At 39.2% G+C, this 20,773-nt stretch overlaps 1 protein-coding gene across 2 annotated transcripts in view; it reads right to left on the bottom strand.

Moving 5' to 3' along the window:
* Window positions 1-5,756: 5,756 nt before the first annotated feature.
* The window catches only part of LOC124142776 (CCN family member 2-like), a 100,169-nt gene continuing 85,152 nt past the window's right edge, over window positions 5,757-20,773 (bottom strand). For both annotated transcript variants that reach the window (XM_048385456.1, XM_048385455.1), the window contains exons 3-5: window positions 16,830-17,123; window positions 15,820-16,019; window positions 5,757-8,750 (exon numbers count right to left, since the gene is read on the bottom strand). In XM_048385456.1, coding sequence (XP_048241413.1) covers window positions 8,469-8,750; window positions 15,820-16,019; window positions 16,830-17,123 — 776 coding nt within the window. In that variant the 3' untranslated portion in view covers window positions 5,757-8,468. The remainder of the gene's footprint in view (window positions 8,751-15,819; window positions 16,020-16,829; window positions 17,124-20,773) is intronic.

Genomic DNA, 20,773 nt, shown 5'->3' with positions numbered 1-20,773 from the left:
GATAGATATATTTGCTTGTATATCGTTGCTCTTTCTTTCTGTTTTATTGAACAACTCAGGCATTATAAAAAAATGAATTTAACCCATTAGAGTAGAAATAAAGAAAAAAGAAGACACATACTTGAAGGCATATACATAATCAAAATGTCTTGGAGAAAGTCGCTAGACCCGATAAATGCGCACGTGTTGCTGTTCTAAAATGTTTATTTTTGTTCTTTGTTTATTGTTCAACGTCTACAAATAAACGAGACAAATTTAGTTATTGACATCATGAGCATCGATCCCCGAAATTGGGATACGATCACATGCATCAACCATGTCGAGCCTGGCCTCCCGATCCCGTTAGTCGCCTCTTACGACAAGCATAGTTGCCTTTTACGGCAAGCATGGGTTGCTGAAGACCTATTCTAACCCGGATCTTCACGGGTAGGTTACATCACACTAATTCATTTCATTAAACAATGTCAATCAACTTTATTGATTATCTGAATAGCGGTATTCCTAACATTGTTGTAATTAAATTGTGTCCCAAAAGTCGGTTCTACCCAGAGCTACTGATGCCAACAAAGGACACTGTTGGCAAAGACACCCATGATACCCATGCCACTAACATTACATTCCAAAAATGAGCAGACACACCTCGATGTTACTGACAAACTGGTGAATCACAACTTGCACACTGTTATACTTTGGACGATTTATAATGTTTATCTTGAGACCAAGGACGAATACATGCTTCACATATTCACACATGGAAAGTTTAATCTGTCGATGCTATCAACTGGTTCTAATCTTGTCATGTTCTAATGGTAATTCTCTACTTTCTGGTCTAATCAACGAAACGCATTTTGACCAAATCCCCTTTCATCTTCACATTCTACTTTCACTCTTATTACTAAATTTACACCTTTGGGCAGAAGTACTTACAAAAGAAGTACCGGCATGGCTTACTGACGCACGGAGACCTGATGGATATGGCTGCACACCAAGAATAGACATTTCTCCACTTCAAAGATTCTGCTGTCTCGGAGCTGGTCTCGTGAGGAAGAATAGATAACCCCAATTATCCAAACTCAATATGTACTTGATCCACTCTCCCAACCCGTTGACAGAGTGCCGTGTCAAAGGTTCTAAGATTCCTGTAAATGCAAGCAGCATAAGGGCTGGCTGATTGCATACAAATAAATGGTCACCTGTTCAACAACGTTGAGCTGTATGACCCAGTTTATTTGTGGTGTATATGGATATCAGATGGCGTACTGCCACACGAGAATGAAGTATGTCGTAACTGTACTGATTAATTTATGCTAAAATTGTTTAATAATTGTTAATTCCCAGACGCGATTCAGCACATTTATTAATTATATCAATGTAGCAATACAACTTGTGTTAAAACTTCAGAGTGCTTATTGCCACACGCGATACAAGACCCAGATAAATTCATCGATGTAGCAATTGACAATTATATTATATATTTGTTGTGTACTTGAACATCAGGCGGTGTATTGCCACATGTCATACATGACACCGATGAAATCATCGATGTAGCAATAGGTTCTTGAGTATTTGAACATCAGGCGGTGTATTGCCACACGACATACACGACACTGATGAATTCATCGATATTACAATAGAGTCTTGAGTACTTGAACATCAGGCGGTGTATTGCCACACGACATACACGACACCGAAGATTCATCGATGTATTAAAAGAGTCTTGAGTACTTGAACATCAGGCGGTGTATTGCCACACGACATACACGACACCGATGAATTCATTGATGTAGCAGTAGATTCCTCAGTACTTGAACATCAGGCGGTGTATTGCCACACGACATACACGACACCGATGAATTCATCGATATTACAATAGAGTCTTGAGTACTTGAACATCAGGCGGTGTATTGCCACACGACATACACGACGGTGAATTCATCATGAAAACATTGAAAAAATTCCCAAATCATCAAAGGAACCAGTTCACCACTAGACTGGTCTATATAGCAAGTTTCAACAAGAAATCTTAACGTTTTTTTAGTTCTGCTCCGGAAACGAAAAACATCTTATTTTCCTCATGAAAAATCATGAAAACAAAATTAAAAGAATACAAATCACAAATGTGTGTATGTATATAATTGGTTTTATGTATCTGTTTTCACTGGACGATGAAGGTCGGCCGCGGTAGGAATTCGTATCAACAGATGACCTATTCATTAAGGTTTACTGGAATTGTATAGCTGATATCAGCGTGGATGTCAAGATAATATATTATTTGCAAATATTAATTCTCAGATAATCATCGATTTATCGGCTGTTTTTCGCATGTTGTCATTTACGTCTGTGAGGTCCTCTTCGACAGTTGTAAAAAGACATCGTACGTGAAGTCGCATAGAAGCAATCAATACAACATGACGTCATCCGCGTTTCATTACGACTCGAAATGTATTGTAAGGTAGTAAATATTCCGACGGCTGCAGAGAATTCACTTTATCTTGGTGATTTGTCAACCATTCATTTGCATTATTGGTGTTTAACTGACATTTAACATGACGTGGTAACATACTGCAAACTAAATCATTCGCAAAGGATGTATATTTTCGTAGTGTGAAGGAACTACATGTCTTTGTCACATCTAATCAATCCGAGAACACATGACACACGTGACAACAAAAACCTGCTTTATTATTGTAGGAAAGCACACATCTTGTATACATACTAGTATTTCATTTTTACAGTCGGTCCCTTTACCTCCAGCTCTTCATGCTGCTTGGCCAATTGTTTGGGATATTTATTCAGATACATTATTGTAGCGAACATTAGGTTTTAGATCTTTTCTTGAAAGAAGATCCGGGGTAGATAAGGTCTTCAGCAAACCATGCTTGTCGTTAAAGGCGATTATGCGACTTGGTTGAAGCATGTCATCGTATCCCAATTTCGTGGATCGATGCTCATGATGTCAACCACTGGACTGTCTGGCTAAGACTCGATTATTTACAGACCGCCGTCATATAGCTGGAATATTGCTGCGTGCGGGGTTAAATACCAAACAAACAAAAACAAGAAATATCCATCACGTGGTGACTGCGAGCGACTACATTCATTGCTAGCATGAACAGAAATAACAAATACGTGCAGATGAAGTATTTGAAGGTATTGACCAAGTTCGTGATGGAGTACCAACCTTGACTCGAACTGCAACAACGTGATCATTTTCATATGGCATTTGAAATGGTTACTGATTTCAACTTGGGTTCTCCAATTAAACGCAGGTATGAAATTCAATTCAAAAATGATATTGGCGTAGTGCTTATATGACTCGATGTTCATGCTCATATCCTCGTAGCCAGTAACATACCATAAAAAACAGAGTAAGCGAGATGGTTTTATTGTATATCACTCAGACAGTATATCATATGCATGATACAACGTACAGCGTGTTATTGTGGATGGGTATTTCATAACACACAGGATCAACATAGATATATGAAGGCATCTCTCTCAGTGGAGAATACATACTTTATTCTGCCATGAAACTTTTGTATACGATGAAGTATACAACTCCGTGTGTATTAAGGATATGAGTCATCACTGCAAATACGATGGGCACACTGGAATATATGACCAGAATGTTTCCAAAAAGTTTTTTTCTAGTCTTACGTGCAATAACCTATTCTTCGTTTTGGTCACCATGCTTTCATGACGTTCAATAATGTGTTAATAACGAAAAACAAACTTGTTCAATATCAAAATGTATAAAGGAACAAATGGGTTTATCCCTAAAGCATGATTTTATATCAAAACAAAAGAACCATACCATGTTATGATTATCCCATATTAAGTTGCAGTAAAATGTAATTGATTTACTACCCTTTTGTAGTCAGCTGGATTTGAAAATCTCACATTAAAGGTCAAATTAATACCTTTTCAGTAGGAGATAAATTTACCAGTGGGTGAAAGGTTATGGGATAAGTATAAAAATAAATGGAATGTTACATTTTCAAACAAAAATACATATGTTTTAAATCTAACAACATAACAGCATACAAATAGTAACGAACTGTTACATTAAACGCTATATAAAATGGGCATGTGAAAGTTATGTACATAACTGTTGTTAAAGTTTTCAATAAGCAATATCCACATTTGTATGCGACTTGTTGCAATATATCTGATATAGGCAAACAGTTGATGTCATCAGGATTCAATCAAATGGCATAAATGACATCAGACATAACAAATAAATCTGGTTGTCGCACATAATGTCATTTCCAATAGTATGTGAATGCTCTCTAAAACATCGCAGATTCGGAAAGGCTGGAAAAAGAAATCTATTGACCTCCTAATGCGATTGTTTTTTTGTCAACGTTTATGGTTATTGTGTCAAATGGCAATACAAACGAACTTGGACAAATGACATTATATTAGGCTTAGGCGAAGTTAACTGTGTGGATGGCATGTAATCAATTCTTTAGTCAACGAAAACTAGACAAAAGCTCATCTTTCCTCCATATTAACATAGATACAGACGTAAGTTGTCTGTTTGACTCGTCATTTCTTTAAATATAACTCTAATATATAGTCATAATGTTAGTCAATAATATATTGACACGGTTGATCATGCGTTTGTAAAGGTAGCCATACTAAGTTTCAAACATAATATACATATACATGTGATCGAGTAATCTATGATGACATCTCCACTTTCACACAAAAAAATTACATCTGAAAATCAAATTTACAACAACAATAATAATAATAATAATAATAATAATAATAATAATAATAATAATAATAAGGGACATAATCTCAATGTCATTGTTAATTTTGTTGATGGTTCTGTACTGCTGGACGGTACAGAAATGAGTGTCAACCAAGCGAAGTGCAATATCAAATCGGCCCTGACTCAGGTTTTCTAAGAGAGGCTCTCTGAGCGACCACTGCATCGATTTAATGTACAGTATGTTGAGAAGGTAAGCAATCCCGAGGAGTCCTTCGCTTGGATGAAGTCGGCTGGCCTGAAAAGTGAAACAGAAGGCTTTGTGTTTGCTGCTCAGGACCAGTCACTTCCCACTCGAAACCGTCAATGTGTGATTTTGCATCAAAATGTAAATATGTAATGTAGATTATGTAATGAATTTAATGAGACTGTCCACCACAGTGTCATTGGATGCCCGCAGTATCTTAAGCGACATGATGGTGAAGCTTGATCATGTTATAACCGTCTTCGCCATGCTTGTGGTTTTGACACAGAGGTCCATCCATGGTACGACCCGGAATATGTTCAGGACGTCATGGAAACTGATACGTACAACATTCTTTGGAATAGGCCCGTTTACAGTCTCCGACGTATCCAGGCCAACAAACCTGATCTTGTCCTTTTCGATAAATCCAATGAAATCATTTATATCATTGAATTTTCTGTCCCTTTTGACACTAATGTGATTGACAAGATTGAAAAAAACATGGCAAATATGCGGACCTCGCTTTCAAAATGTCACGCTTGCATCCCAAGTACCAAACTTTTCGACTCCCCATTGTCCTCGGTGCCTTAGGTTTGGTACCTCCCAATCTGTTGACTGACATTGGGAGAGTACCCGGGTCTGCCACCAGGAATACAGCCCTTCTGACAATCTGGGTAATGCAGAAGGCTGCAGTGTTGGGGAGTTTTCACATTTTCCGAAAAGTTCTGGATGGGTTTGACTAGGCAGCGCTTTCTCGGAAAAGGCCCATTCGCTGTCTGGGCTGCGTGTAGAGGGGGCAAGGGCCCTGAGCTGATGATGAGCCAAACCAGCTTGACTGTGCCAGGATCACCCAAACCCTCTTTGCTGCATTTTTTTATTTTAATCTGTACATAATAATACCACAGCGACAAAACCATTCCATAACATAACCAATCCATTGTACGATAAACACATTGCAACAAAGCAGTATAATCTGCCAACTAGACAAGCCCGGCAACAAAGTCATATTATGTATTTTCTGAACACCATACTTGGGGCGAAAATGTTTTCTCGAACCAAACATAAAGACAATAGCTTGGAGGGCCAAATGGAAATTCATGCTTCCAAAACAGTGTACATCGTATCATCGGTTAATTCATCACGCTGAAACATAATCGCAGTCATTTAATGACAACGAGGTACCCTGCTCCTCTCGTGGTTTATTCAATAGAGCAAAACACGCATATTGTTACGATCTTTCCACATTGTGTTATGATTGCACACGGTGATAGCTGCAGTAACAAACAGATAAATATATATATATCAATACATAAATAGTTTCCACGAATCTATAATATGTTCCTTCTCCAAACTTTACAAAACAACATAATATGCCGTTACCATTCTTGTGTGTATTTACAGAGATAGCATTTCGGTGTCAAACGTATTGTCAAATTAAGCGTCAGGTACAACAAAATCGGTTGTCGCCTTTTCGCCTTCTCAACCATTATCACTCATGGAATCACTATATAGAAATGCTAAAATATTCATATATACATGTGATAGTAGCAGTAAATGTTTTTAAAATCGTCTCGTGAAACAAATTCCTTTGGTTTATTCCAAGTTTCAATTTCAGATAAGAAGAATTCCAACTGTGCATTTTACTCAAGTGCTTTTGGCATATTTTGAATTTGAGAAGAAAGCCCAATTCGTGCTTGGGCCCAAATGAGATAATGAGGCAATTATGAAACGTCTTAGCCTCGTTTAACATGCCAATCTTTAAGCAGCGTCAACATTCTCCTTGAATGCCAAGGGTCAGTGGTGAAATGATTAACATTGACTCTGTTGGTAGATTTACTGTCTGATGTATGACACACACACACATCTAAACACAGATGGACTTGTCGACCCCAGGAACCACTCGTTAGCATTATGAGTGCTTATATCTGAAACTAGGTGATCGATATCTATCTTCAAGGCATAGCAGCTAATGGTAACATGTTTTAGCTTCAAAACATTATGTTAAACTAAACCCTGGGTATCACGCAATAGTTTGCATGATATATTTGTTTAAAGCAGGTGAGGGACAGAGAGTTTTATTTCCGGGTAGTGACTGTGGGGTTCTTGTGAAAAAATGCTTTGTTCCAGAAAATACTTCGAAAAAAAGATTTTGACATATCTTTACACATTGTGAAAAACATGACAGTGACCAACAATACCCTGTTATCCTAACCACTCCTCCAAAACCCTCCCACCACCACAACCCGGAATAGTAAATGGTTGGTCGACGCAAGGATTGACGATGGGTCACAATCTGATCATGTCTTAATGCGAACGGATCCAAGTTGTTCCATACATTCAACAAACTCAATGTTTGCAAATTGACAGTTTTGATGTCTGATTTGGAGTAACTCCGTACACGAATATGTACACATATGATCACACAGTGAATCATCGTTATTCCAGATTGTACCGCTCCCCATAAAATGTTCCTGATTAACCAATTTCTAGTTCAGCGAATCAATGACTGATGTTCCTTTGGCTGTTAAAAGACCCTCCCAACAAAATGGTTAGCGGGGTCCGTATTCGTAGGCTTCACTGTAACTACTTCATCATTTTAAAAAAAATTCTCTTCTTTTTCCATATAGTTCCTGTCGTACCTGCCAAGATTGCAATTAACCAATACAATTGCCTTAACACTGAAAAGGTCAGCCTATTTTGTTTTATCAGTTACGCTAAAGAACTGTGTTGCTTTTTCGCGTACTACGTAGGTTAGAACCCAACTTTAGTCCCCTTAACTTGGCCCTCATATTCGTGTTGCAAGCAATTTTGGAACTGCTGTCATTATATTTCACTGTCGAAATCGCTATTGACATCTCTATCTTACCGCCACCGTTAACCGTTTGAGTGCAACGGGAGAATGAGACAGGTTCCATGGATCGATCATATTTTGTGATTATTTCGTCATAAGGTTTTTTGTTAAAACGTGCTTGCGTTTTAACAACACACTTCTTTGAAGTCTGTAAAGCTGTTACGGGCCGACTCATCAATAATGTTCCGTGAGCAGCTTCGTCAGGGTGATATCAGCAAACTTTGTCTCTGTTATTAAGCAATTTGCTGTACGAACATGCTGGGGTCTGTTATTTTCAGGCACTGTAATAGTTTGCAATATAAACAGAGGACCATTCCTATACATGACTGGTTTCACTCCAGATTATCACAAGATATTGACCAAACTCCATTAGGCCTCTTATTATTCATCAACGTCTTTAAGTAAACGAATCCTCTGAGATTTTCCCAGTCTGCTTTGTTTGAAATACCTCATTTTATTGATCATTTGTCGATTCCAACCAGTTTAGTTCTAGGGATGTTGGTACTATGCCACGGGGAATCTGGTTCCAAGAGTTTTGGCTTTCTGAAAAGTTTGCATTCTGCACATGCCATGTCTCAGTAGTTGTTTCTGGATTGTTTTCACATATGTTCGAAATTATCATTTGCGTGTGGTTACATTCGTCATTTTAATCTTCTTCAATGCCGCATGTCCCAAATATGACGCTTCTTCTTGTTTGGAATGTAACATTCTCGGTCACATGCACACTTCTTGATCCACATGAAGTTCATTATTTCTCGTCGGCCAGCACTACATTCGAATTCAACGAACTTGGTCCTGGTTTTCTGAGGGTAACAACAACGGTCTTTTTTACAATTCGTACAAAATTTCATGTTGAATTCTTTCACACTTCGGCAGTCCTGGTACTCAACTCTATAACGCTGCCCACTGCGTGTTGTCGGGGTACACTTTCTACGGCCCTGAAATAAACAAAGATATAAAAGACTTAAATGAGAATGTGTGGGGTGAGGTTTATAGTTATAGTTCAGTTATATCACTGTGACATGGGGTAAGGTGCTCACAAACCAAAGATAATAATCAGGGCAATACTGGATTCAAACCCAGGATTAGTGGAACCTGGCATGACAAAGGGACACAACTCTGAACATAAATTGTATGTTTGTTGCAATGTAAAGCTGAATGCAAACAAGAAATATAACAAGGACAAAATGGCCGCTGAGAGATACTCTTCTTTTATGCAGTTAGTGCTTCGTTTTGATGATACATTTAATGATTCATACATCATTCATAACCAAAAAGACCAATGTATTTTGGTGCTTTTCAGGTCTTTGACCAACAGTGAAGTCCCCTGGAACTTCGAAAGTATATCAGGATTTTTGTTGCTCGAGTAAAGCTTCGGCATAACATGATAGTACTGGCATCATGACGTCATCGTCTTGTACCATATATCGAGTTAATGGGGTTAAGGGAACCAGATTTCAATTTTATTTCAGGAAATATTTTATTTCAATATTTTAGAACTTTAGAGATAACAACGGATCACAAACGCATGTCAACAGTCTGCGTATATAGCCTCTGTGTCAATCGATCCATTCCGAATATTCTTGAATGCAACATTCAACGTTACGTCTAAGGCTTAAGATACTGCATTCCATGAAACATACACGTCTAGATTTTCAGGAACCTTTCCCTTGATTTACGTCAGTTTAGAACATTACTGACCCTTAACATTCAAGTACATCACAAAGGGGCATCGATAGTATTGATAGTGCAACTGAGACCCAAATCCCAGCTCTTCCCCAGAAAGCACTCAATCCCTCTAATCATGTTTTTGTCAATGTGCAAATATAACGTCCATCCCATAATCTTGACCATCGATCTCTGAGCGCTTTCAATCCAAGCCTCCCCTGTCGACAGGTGCTCGGTTCACGCGGCAAGGATTATGTGACATCCTTACGACACAAATTAAACACAATTAGTCCGTCTTGAAACAAAATCAATATCATGTTTGCCCAAATGTGATCCGAGGTCTCGCGGAATCAATGATCAGGACCGAGGAGTTCCGAATGCTGATCCGATGACCTCGGAGAAGGAGATAACACAGGGATGGTCTAAGCTGCTCCAGTTTCTCGTACTTTGTAATATAGACTGAAATGTACAATTACCCGTTGATGTGAAGTACTAAATTGACTTAACCATCTTTTTGTACGTGTACAAAATTAAGGGCTATTGTCTGTAATCGAGATATAACATGCAAGGGAAATAAATGACCTCACAGGTCATCCAAGGAGAACCTTATATCTTAATCTTGAAACTCCGGCGTTAAGTATTCGACGATATGATTTAGCATTTTATACCAGCATAAAAAAATCTTGTACAAACTTTTTAAAAATACAAACTTTGCGGGAATACATTACTGAATATGCCCAGGAAAGAAAAGACTTCGAGATACAGATAATGACTCATTTCATAAAAAAGTGAGAAAGTGAAAATTAATATTTGTTCTTCGTTTGTAAAAAGTTGGAATCATATGATCACATAAAAATGAAAATCTCAAAGAACGAAATGAAAATAAAAAATATGTAAAAAATATTCATTTGAGAAATTCAGGGAAAAAATATATCATCATTCATATTCCCTCAAATCCGCCAATAAAACAATATGAGGCATGATACGTAATGGAGGCGAGAGGAAGCAATCGTTAAGGGGCATTTACACAGCGCAGAGGGTGAGACTCTGTTACTCGCGGCCACATCAGTGTAGTCTCCCTGCGGACGCCTTTGTCGAGGGGTAATCTGCCTAGTCCGCGGAGACCGATTCTTCTGTCACCCTGCAGTATCGCAATTCTTATTTTCGCTTCGTAAGTAATGGGCAGCTGACCACGATATCCTCAGGGGCACCAGTAGCCTTGTGTCCTCAGGTGGAGCGTGAATGAAATGTGCGTTGTAGCGAAAGGATCCTTCTTTGCAATGTGGTGTCGGGGAAACAAGGGAATTCGGTGCAACATTAAAGTATGTCTAGCGAGAAAAGCGCTCAATATATATAGGGACTATCATGATGCCAATGTTCGTTTATGAAGGAGTCCAATTTTATACATGAAAATAATCATCCCAAGGGCGCATTACATATGAGTGATCAGGTAACAATTTGATTGAGCCGTCAAGTCTTCCCAGCAACTTGCTACTCCCTACTGTTAAATGACAAAACCAACGACATCCCTAGTTACGTCATTGGAGCAAACATAATTGTCTCCCTAGCGTCTAGTTCCATCACCTCACAGATGCAGGTTGGCAGAACCAGTGCTGATGTTCGTCTTCAGGGATTGTCTCTTACACCTCGTCCTGATCAGCGTATAATGTAAGTGTGTGATTTAAACGAGTTCACCCACACTCAGGTTTTCTGTTCAACACTTAAAATAGATAATGTAAGAAGGTCACAGCTGTACTGTTATAACTCAGAGGGAAGGAGTAGAATTTTAGCCATATGCTAGCAATATCAAGAAGGGGGCCACCAGACAGAGGCTTCGCTGATAATAATAATAATAATAATAATAATAATAATAATAATAATAATAATAATAATAAAAGGCCATGAGCTTATGATGAGCCTAACCAGCCTGACTGTGTCCGAATCACCCAAACCCTCTTTGCTGCATTTTTTAAATTTTAATCTGAAAATAATAATAATAATAATAATAATAATAATTCTTAGGAGCTGTTTTCTATCCACTGGTGGTTGCTCCAAGTATTTGGAAGTACTTATTAAAAAGATGTGGCTTGAGTTTGGCTTTGAAAACAGAAAGGGATGAAGAATGTTTAGTTCACTCGGCAGGGGATTCGACGGAAAGGAGCACAGTGACTGAAAAGATCTTTGTCCAAGGGACTGACATTTGGAAGAGAGAGAAGCAACTGACCGCAGACCCCTGGCAGGGTTAAATTTATGTGGGGAATCGAACCCGCGCCTTAATCGTGACGAGATTTACCAACTAGGCTACACGTCGCCCCTTTACAATTTAGAGGACATGGCAACACAGTCAACTGATACAACGAAATCATAGGACTGTTCCAAGTTATTTCTTACATTCAGATTTCGTCTGTTCAGATGTTCGTTTGTGAGATTCGTAATCGTGCTGAACGTTCCTCTTGTGAAATTAAAAATTGCTTCGCTGCTTCGTTTTATCCGATGTTTTGTTTTATGCGATTGTTTGTTATATCCTTACTTTCTTTCCCATCTGACTTTTCATTATATCGGCGTTGACAACATGAGCATATATACTTTGGCTTATTATCAAATGTACACTGTATAATTTCATTGTTTTAGGCATTAGATAATGCATCCATATAAGTAACTACAACAACAAAGTTTATTAAATTGTTGTCCTGGCCATTTATGATATACGTCATCTTGATATTGGAGATATTGTTGTTATGTGTTTCGAGATCAAGAATACAGCACGTGTAACTCTAAAGGTATACTGTTAATCTGATTATGTCCATCATTAGAACAATATCACTAGAACAATATTTTCCCTGTGCCAAAACCACATTGGCATGTAAGAAGAGACAGTAAACCATTTCAGATTTTGATTAGCATCGATCAAGCAATCACTTTCTGTTTGAATGAGAACATCGAACATACATGTATCTGTTTATGAGGCTTCTGGAAGTAGATTGCTGGCGGGGAGAAATAGACAGACAAACCCCCACATAGTCATTGGAGAGATTGCTGTGTTGTGTACGAGCATGTGAAAGCTGCGCCATGGTACGTGAACATATGCTTTTCTCAAAACACAAGTGGTAGACAAGAGTCTTATCTCCATTTGGAAAACAAATATTGACAAACGAACCAAAGCAAAATTTAAATAAGAATCATTCAATCCCAGATTGTAAAGTGGCGTGTTAAATGTACATGACAAGGACATTTGCTTCAACCGAAGATAAAAGGAAGGGAATAAATTTCCTTCCAAATGATACCCCATAGATATTGATATTGAGATATTGGGATATATAAGATATTGAGGTGTTCATCCTTGGATGGCAATGCTCGGCTCCTGATTGACAAATATATCTCAGATATGGTCTTTGCTCCCAAGAATGATGAACGACTACCAGACTTTAATCACGGAGTGAGTTGTTTGCCTTTACATATTTTTGTGACGTGTGCAATATGCGGTTCATCTTTTTGCGAACCCCTGGTATTATCACTATTTGATAGTGATTTATTAACACATGTTTAGGACATAATCGGGTTCTTACAATTGACTTTGCTTTCAGTAAAAAAATCTTATGATAATTATGGAAAGGGTGCAATCGCTGTTTTTTATTTGATTTAAACCACAGTTATGTGTTTCTCCCAACTTATGCTACATATACAGAAACATATATATCGTTCACCACCTTACTTGCTAGCTATGCTGTTGTGTTCCGCTTCTACTGTTGATGATAATAGTTGTCCAGAATGAACTACAGAAACATATGTCATTCATGTATTCAATATGATAATAGTCTTGATATTTCCCAACAGCCCTGGTCTTTGTCAATGTGACGTACTTTGGAATAGTACTGTTATTAATTAACCTTTCCATTGATATTGTGCAATACCCTTTCGATGTCGTCCGCTGATCTTCATATAGGAAATCGTATGTCGTATCTCCTTTCTCGACAAAGTCAGGTGGAAAGTTTGTGAGAAGCCATCAGACACGCATTATCGTAATGGCTGTCTGATCTTTCAATATACTTAACGGGTTTCATTTTGGAAATGATTCTGTGGGTTTCTTTCTCATCGTCGGGAAATCAGTAAGTGGACAGGGAGCTTGACTGGAAAACACGTAAATTCTGACATTGTCCAAACGAATTGCATCATCTTTTCTTTGTTATTAAAATGTAACAATAGATTTACGCTTATAAACTGTGTCGTTAACAAAAGTATATCTGTGCAACTTATTGTGAGCGACATGAATGTGATTTCTTCATAGTCAGTCACCATTGTCTTGTCGTGTCTCCTTAAGATATATTGCAGCACGACGTTTCGAGCAACATGTTTTTAATTCTAGTTGCTTGTTATATTAGAACGTGTGTGTCTTGGTTGTATTGTCCCAAAGAAAAAAGTATTTATTTCAATGACAATTCTGATATAGATTTAGAGCTTACTTGTTTAGGGTAACCATACGACACTATAATGTTCACGGTTGAAGGAGATTGAATGACAAAGACAGTTACATCTTTCACAGTTGCGCATGCACCATTAGTTACATCTTGGACGTCATGGAACATACTGTCCCCGTGGTGAGTCCTACTTAGAATTAGTCCCAAGTCACCTACTCGTCGTATGATGCGACTTAATGGATCAGAAGGTCATATTATCAATCACGGTATTGTCTGTTTGGTTGCTCATACTATCAATCACTGTATTGTCTGTTTGGTTGCTCATACTTTCAATCACTGTATTGTCTGTTTGGCTGCCCATTCTATCAATCACTGTATTGTCAGTCGATTGCTCATACTATGAATCATTGTATTATCTGTTTGGTTGCTCATACTATCAATCACTGTATTGTATGTTTGGTTGATCATAAAGTGATTGATAGTATGTTTGGTTGCTCATACTATCAATCACGGAATTGTCTGTTTGGTGAAGTTAATTACGTTAACAACATTTTAGGGAAGATATTAGAACCTTTAAAACTTTTCAAGCACGCAACGGTTTTAGTTTACAGAGCAATGACGTCAGATGGCATTAGTCGTTTACATCCAGGAGGGCTGTTTTTAAACCACTTATGGAGTTCTCGTCGCGGAGCCGACAGTGAAAGATCACTGGGCTAGCGGATATGCATTAACGCCTTTTTAAAAGATGTTCCTAAATGGACGGAAGAAACAAGCAATTAACTGCATCATGGCGGCTAGGCGACTAGGTAATTGAGGTAATTTTCTGGACAAAATTGTAAGTGGAAGAAATTGAACACAGCTTTGGTTAGGAAATAGGCACTTGTGGCAATGAAATTGACCAGATAATTTGCTAAACTTTCTGATCATACGCTGTAGTTAGTTGAAAGACGAGGGAAGATTATCAAAGACCCGGACGTCATCCAAACTTCAGATACCGTCAATACGTCAACATATTCTTTTTGCTTGTCAAGGCCTGTGAAGATTATATGGGATCGTGTTGGCATTTTCGAGCAATTATAATAAAGGGTCTTAATCCCTTATTATCGGGACGTCGTCGAAACATCAAACACCGTAAATGCACATCTGTTTTGAGGAAATCAAAAACTCCTTTTTGATTCAACACAAATTAAATTTAGCTTTTGACAGCACGAGATGAAAAACAACGATTTTGAATCTATTTTGGAAATGATGAAAGTGTTTTTCAATCAGTGTTATTGATTACAACTTTTCAGTGACTTCGACGTTAAACTGTCCCTTTCAACATAACAACGAACACTTAGAAATGTTAGCTGTAGTCAGGATGCATGACTGAACTCAATTTGGTGAGTGGAGTAATGTCCCTTAGTCCTACTAGGATCCACTGGTTGTGAATTCGAATCTCACATTCGACTAGCTGTAACTATCAGTAGAATCCAATATACATGTACCAAACTATCACAGTAACAAGCACTTTTATGTACTCTACTGAAACGTTGTAGCTTTGCTCATCGAGTCTGTTCATTCGCTCTGGTCTAGTGCAACGTAACTGTATTAGACGGCAAATCATGCAATTGCTTAATACACAGCAGACCATGTGATAACTAAGCGTGATGGATATACTTTCGTTGCATCGATTTGCGTGTGCCAGTATGTGTGTGATTTTTCAATTCCGTTCAACTTCTGTTACACTTCGATGCTGTTCGATTTGAAAATCATTTTGTCATTAATATTTTTACAGAAACTATATTTTTACACAACCACTCATTGGCTATTAATTGATTTCACAATCAATTGGGGCTTCGATATGGCAATGTAATTGAAATGAAGCTGTTTTGTTTCATTTTTTAAACACTTTTGTCCGATAAAAAGAGGGTGTCATAATTACCAAAGTATTAACTTCTTCCCCACAAGGCCGGAGAAAACACACTCTACGTTCCTGCTCTGCTTTGCAGTTGATGACATCAGCAATGACCCTGACGGACACGCCCACACCGCAGGTCACAGAACAAGGCGTCCAATCCGTTGACGTCAAGTGGCAGGTGGGTGTGGTCACAGCAGGCTTTGGAGTTGTCACTGTTGGAGGGGCTGAAATTTCATTGTTGGAATAAATTAAGCATAGAAAGTATTTTCTGTCTATATCATAATGCCACAAAATTGGGATAATATTAGCAGTAGGTTTGCCGTGCTTCACTCAGTTCGTCTTTAACGTGTGTCCGTTCCGTGGCAGAAAGGGTTGCCATTTGCACATGCTACATGTGTATGTATTACGATATAAATCCACGGCACGTACTCAGGCAATGGGTCAGTATCTGACAGTGTCAAGGTGAACAGAAATATAATTCTGTTATACCTATACACAGAATTCGAGTTGTGCCATACTAGCAAACAAATGATCTGTACATGACAAGGTCCAACATAACTCTGGTTCGGATACAAGCACAGTGTCTGTTCATGACAGGGGGCATGGGTGGCCCAGTCGTCTAAGGCGCAGCGATTCGCTGTGCAGAGTTGCGTCCCTTGGGCACGCCAGAAACCTATGATTGTGGGTTCGAATCCCGGTTCGCCCCGATTATGTTTCTAGGTTTGTCAGCACCATACCCGTGCTCGTGGGTTTCACCGAAGTGGTAAACGTCTGAGACCTGCATCACTTCCAGCTTTCCTCCCACATTAAGCTGACACCCCGTGATGTAACTGGAATACTGTAAAAAGCGGCGTTAAAACCCAACTCACTACTACTACACTGTTCATGACAAGATCCCACAACACTCTAGGTCTATAATACTTACAAACAAAGGATCTGTACACAAGGTCCGACAGAACACCAGTACGAATACCTACAAACAAAGGTTATGAACACGACAAGGTCCCACAGAGCTCTAGATCTATAATACTTACAAACAAAGGGTCTGTACATGACCAGGTTCTGGCTCTCGAGCGCCATGGAGCTGTCTCTGTAAGCGAAGTCCTCCAATTTGTCACAAGTCCACTCCTTGCAACATTTGCCCGGGACGGGTAGGAGGGCGGGGTTCTTACAGTTTTTGAGGGACGGCTTGCTGTCTTCTTGGGGGCACAGACTGACACACCCATAGTAACCGTTCTGACACGTACACAGGCGCTTGCAGTCAGGCTTAAACTGTTCCCCGTCATGGTAGGTCGAGCCATCCATGGTACAAGACTTCTTCACTTTCGCTGCAATAAGCAAAAAAAACCATTCAATGTAAGAGACCCAAAGGTTATTATTCACCGTTTGATGTTTGGGTGTGTGTGTGTGTGTTGTTGTTGTTTTTTTTTTGTTTTTTTGGGGGGGGGGATATCTATTTATTTATTTATTTATTTTTATTTTTTTTTGGGGGGGAGGATTTCTCTGCTGGATAAATACCAAAGGCCAACATGTTGGAAAACCGATAAGTACTCCGTTAGCTCAAATATTGAAATTACTGTGTAGCAATGGCTTTTTTTCGCTTGCTTGCATTGGTTAAATCACCATCACTGGACATGCTAGATGCTCTGTTCAAGGTAAAGCAGTGCACGTCTTGAAGACATTCTACCTGAACCAAAAATCCAAGACCCCAGAATATGACGTGTCGGTCCCTAAATACGGGATATGTGTTGTGTATTACCCTACGTTAATGTGAATATAGAATGTCAACGCCAGAGAATAATCAATCTCATTATCCACTGAAACAGATTCCATTGGTCAGTGTCAATGTATGTCTTTTGAAACAATATTGTTTTGAACATTGAATGCAATACAACTACTTCTCCCTGAATGAACCCATGCAAACTATATGGAGGATATTGTTCTTGTACATGTTCACGTCAGAGGAACTGTTGAAATGTAAAATCCCAGTTCGCCTCGAGTGTTTTGTTAGGTTTGTCAGCACCATACCTGTAATGTGCTGGTTAATTTAAGTTGAACCTCACGGAACAATGAATCTATTCTCTCCCTGTTTTCCCGAGGTGGTTCCGACAAATCTGTCCATACATGCAATGAGTGAGTGAGTGAGTTATGCCGCTTTCAGCAATATTCGAGCAATATCCCATCGGGGGACACAAAAAGTGGCTTCAAACATTGTACCCATGTGGTGAATCGAACCCAGGCAATCGGCATGACGAGCGAACGCTTTAACCGCCAGGCTACCCCATCGCCCCTCATACATTCAAAGATATGGACAATGACATGGTTAATGCCTGTTACGATAATCGGTGTATATGCAATTTACATCATCAACTGTCAGCGAGACTGTTAGAGAGACATTGCATATATGTTTTGTCCCGAGTAATTGTATTCAAATTAGAAGTTTAAACATTGAAATCCACATGCTGTGTGAGTGTTGTTTTACGCTTGGCGGTTCATTCCAGCTACCAGCTACCAGGCAACTATTCCGTGTTTTTTAACTTTAATGCAGAGGGTCAGACAGGATAACAAGCACGGCTTGGTTTGATGCTACCAGGGGATCGAAACACCGAGTTCGCCTTCTCCGTGCACAGACTCTATCCACTTGACCAGGGAAGCGATCTGTTCATGCTTAGGGAGGGGGGGTGGGGGGTGGGGGGGTGGGGGGGGGGGGTGGGGTGGGGTGGGGGGGTGGGGAGTGGGGTGGGGGGGGGGGGTGGGGGGGTGCTTCGATATAAATTACTGTCACGATGAACTTTAGATAGGCAATTAACATTATCCTCTTGTCAGTGATAAGCATGCTCGTGACATTAACATCATGACGTTCAGTGAAAAACATAATGCATTGTTGTAGGTTTTACACAAATTTATGGTTTCCGAGTCTTGTATTGATCGAGTAATACATCTTTCTATCATCTGTGCTGCTTTCATGTTTCATCATCTATTCCTCTTTAAAGATGCTTCAGATTTCAGAATGACCGTGTGCTTATATGTAGGTCTTTGGGAAAACATCATAATGTTAATCTTTTTTTATGCAACGTAATGTCGTAAGATGTGAAAGGTTTCAATGTACATGTAGCGTCATGTGCTTGTTGTGTGTTACTCTGTGTTGTGTTGCAACTTTGAAATTCAAACTTTGAGTATATACACTTTGTATTTAGTAGGTTGTTGATTATGGTTGTGAACTAAATAACGCTTTAAGTTAAGATTATGAGCCGCTTTGAGTGAGTGAGTGAGTTGGGTTTAACGCCGCTTTTAACAGTATTCCAGTCATATCACGGCGAGTCAGCTTCATGTGGGAGGAAAGCCCGAAGTGATGCAGGTCTCAGACGTTTACCACTTCGGTGAAACCCACGAGCACGGGTATTGTGCTGACAAACCTAGAAACATAATCGGTGCGAACCGGGATTCGAACCCACAATGATAGGTTTCTGGCGTGCCCAAGGGACGCAGTTATGCACAGCGAATCGCGGCGTCTCAGACGACTGGGCCACCCGTGTCCCCTGAGCCGCTTTGAAAACAATCTTCGACGCTGCGTAATACCGCATTTTACCTCACCACGCCCCTTCCATATAAACAAACGTTATGTCACTGGTCTTGACATGCGAATTTTATCCCATACAATTAAAGTGCTTTAATGGATAAATTCTGGGTAATAGTTCTAACCCGGCACAATATTAAAGACATTATTCAACTTGCTCAAAGACTTGACAGGTATGAATTATGTGCTATGACAGCATTAATTTCCGAGTTCATAAGGGATCTTGAACGTGACTCCGTATTAAGTCCCTAAACAAGAAGACTAACAGCCGACACAAATGGCTGGAAATTGCATGCTTAGGGGGGCTTCGATATTAATAAATGTCACGATAAACTTTAGATAGGCAATAAACATTATCCTCTTGTCAGTGATAAGCATGCTCGTGACATTAACATCATGACGTTCAGTGAAAAACATAATGCATTGTTGTAGGTTTTACACACATTTATTGTTTCCGAGTCTTGTATTGATCGAGTAATACATCTTTCTATCATCTGTGCTGCTTTCATGTTTCATCATCTATTCCTCTTTAAAGATGCTTCAGATTTCAGAATGACCGTGTGCTTATATGTAGGTCTTTGGGAAAACATCATAATGTTAATCTTTTTTTATGCAACGTAATGTCGTAAGATGTGAAAGGTTTCAATGTACATGTAGCGTCATGTGCTTGTTGTGTGTTACTCTGTGTTGTGTTGCAACTTTGAAATTCAAACTTTGAGTATATACACTTTGTATTTGAGTAGGTTGTTGATTATGGTTGTGAACTAAATAACGCTTTAAGTTAAGATTATGAGCCGCTTTGAGTGAGTGAGTGAGTTGGGTTTAAAGCCGCTTTTAACAGTATTCCAGTCATATCACGGCGAGTCAGCTTCATGTGGGAGGAAAGCCCGAAGTGATGCAGGTCTCAGACGTTTACCACGTCGGTGAAATCCACGAGCACGGGTATGGTGCTGACAAACCTAGAAACATAATCGGTGCGAACCGGGATTCGAACCCACAATGATAGGTTTCTGGCGTGCCCAAGGGACGCAGCTCTGCACAGCGAATCGCGGCGTCTCAGACGACTGGGCCACCCATGCCACCTGAGCCGCTTTGAAAACAATCTATGATGTTATTCATTATTCCGATTTATATAGCAGGTACTGACTGTGGTGAAGTGAATACAGGTTCTTTAAGACTCAATATCTTTATCATCCTAGATTATTAATATTTGCCTGTCACGTATAGGAACCACGGGAGTTATTAATCGGCCAATATGAGTGTCGGTTCTATTCATGATATGTCCATAAATTGCAATACTTTTCCCCCTTTAATGCATCTTAATTGAGTTCAGGATGTGTCTGGGAATTTATTTCAGGCTAAGGTAACATGCTTTACAGCTTTCGTTTTGGATGTTTTTCC

Source organism: Haliotis rufescens, unplaced genomic scaffold, assembly GCF_023055435.1.
Source record: "Haliotis rufescens isolate VD_foot unplaced genomic scaffold, xgHalRufe1.0.p SCAF_59, whole genome shotgun sequence".
Classification (NCBI taxonomy): domain Eukaryota; kingdom Metazoa; phylum Mollusca; class Gastropoda; order Lepetellida; family Haliotidae; genus Haliotis; species Haliotis rufescens.
Note: the sequence above shows the minus strand (reverse complement) of the source record. Positions and strands in the feature narration are given on the sequence as shown.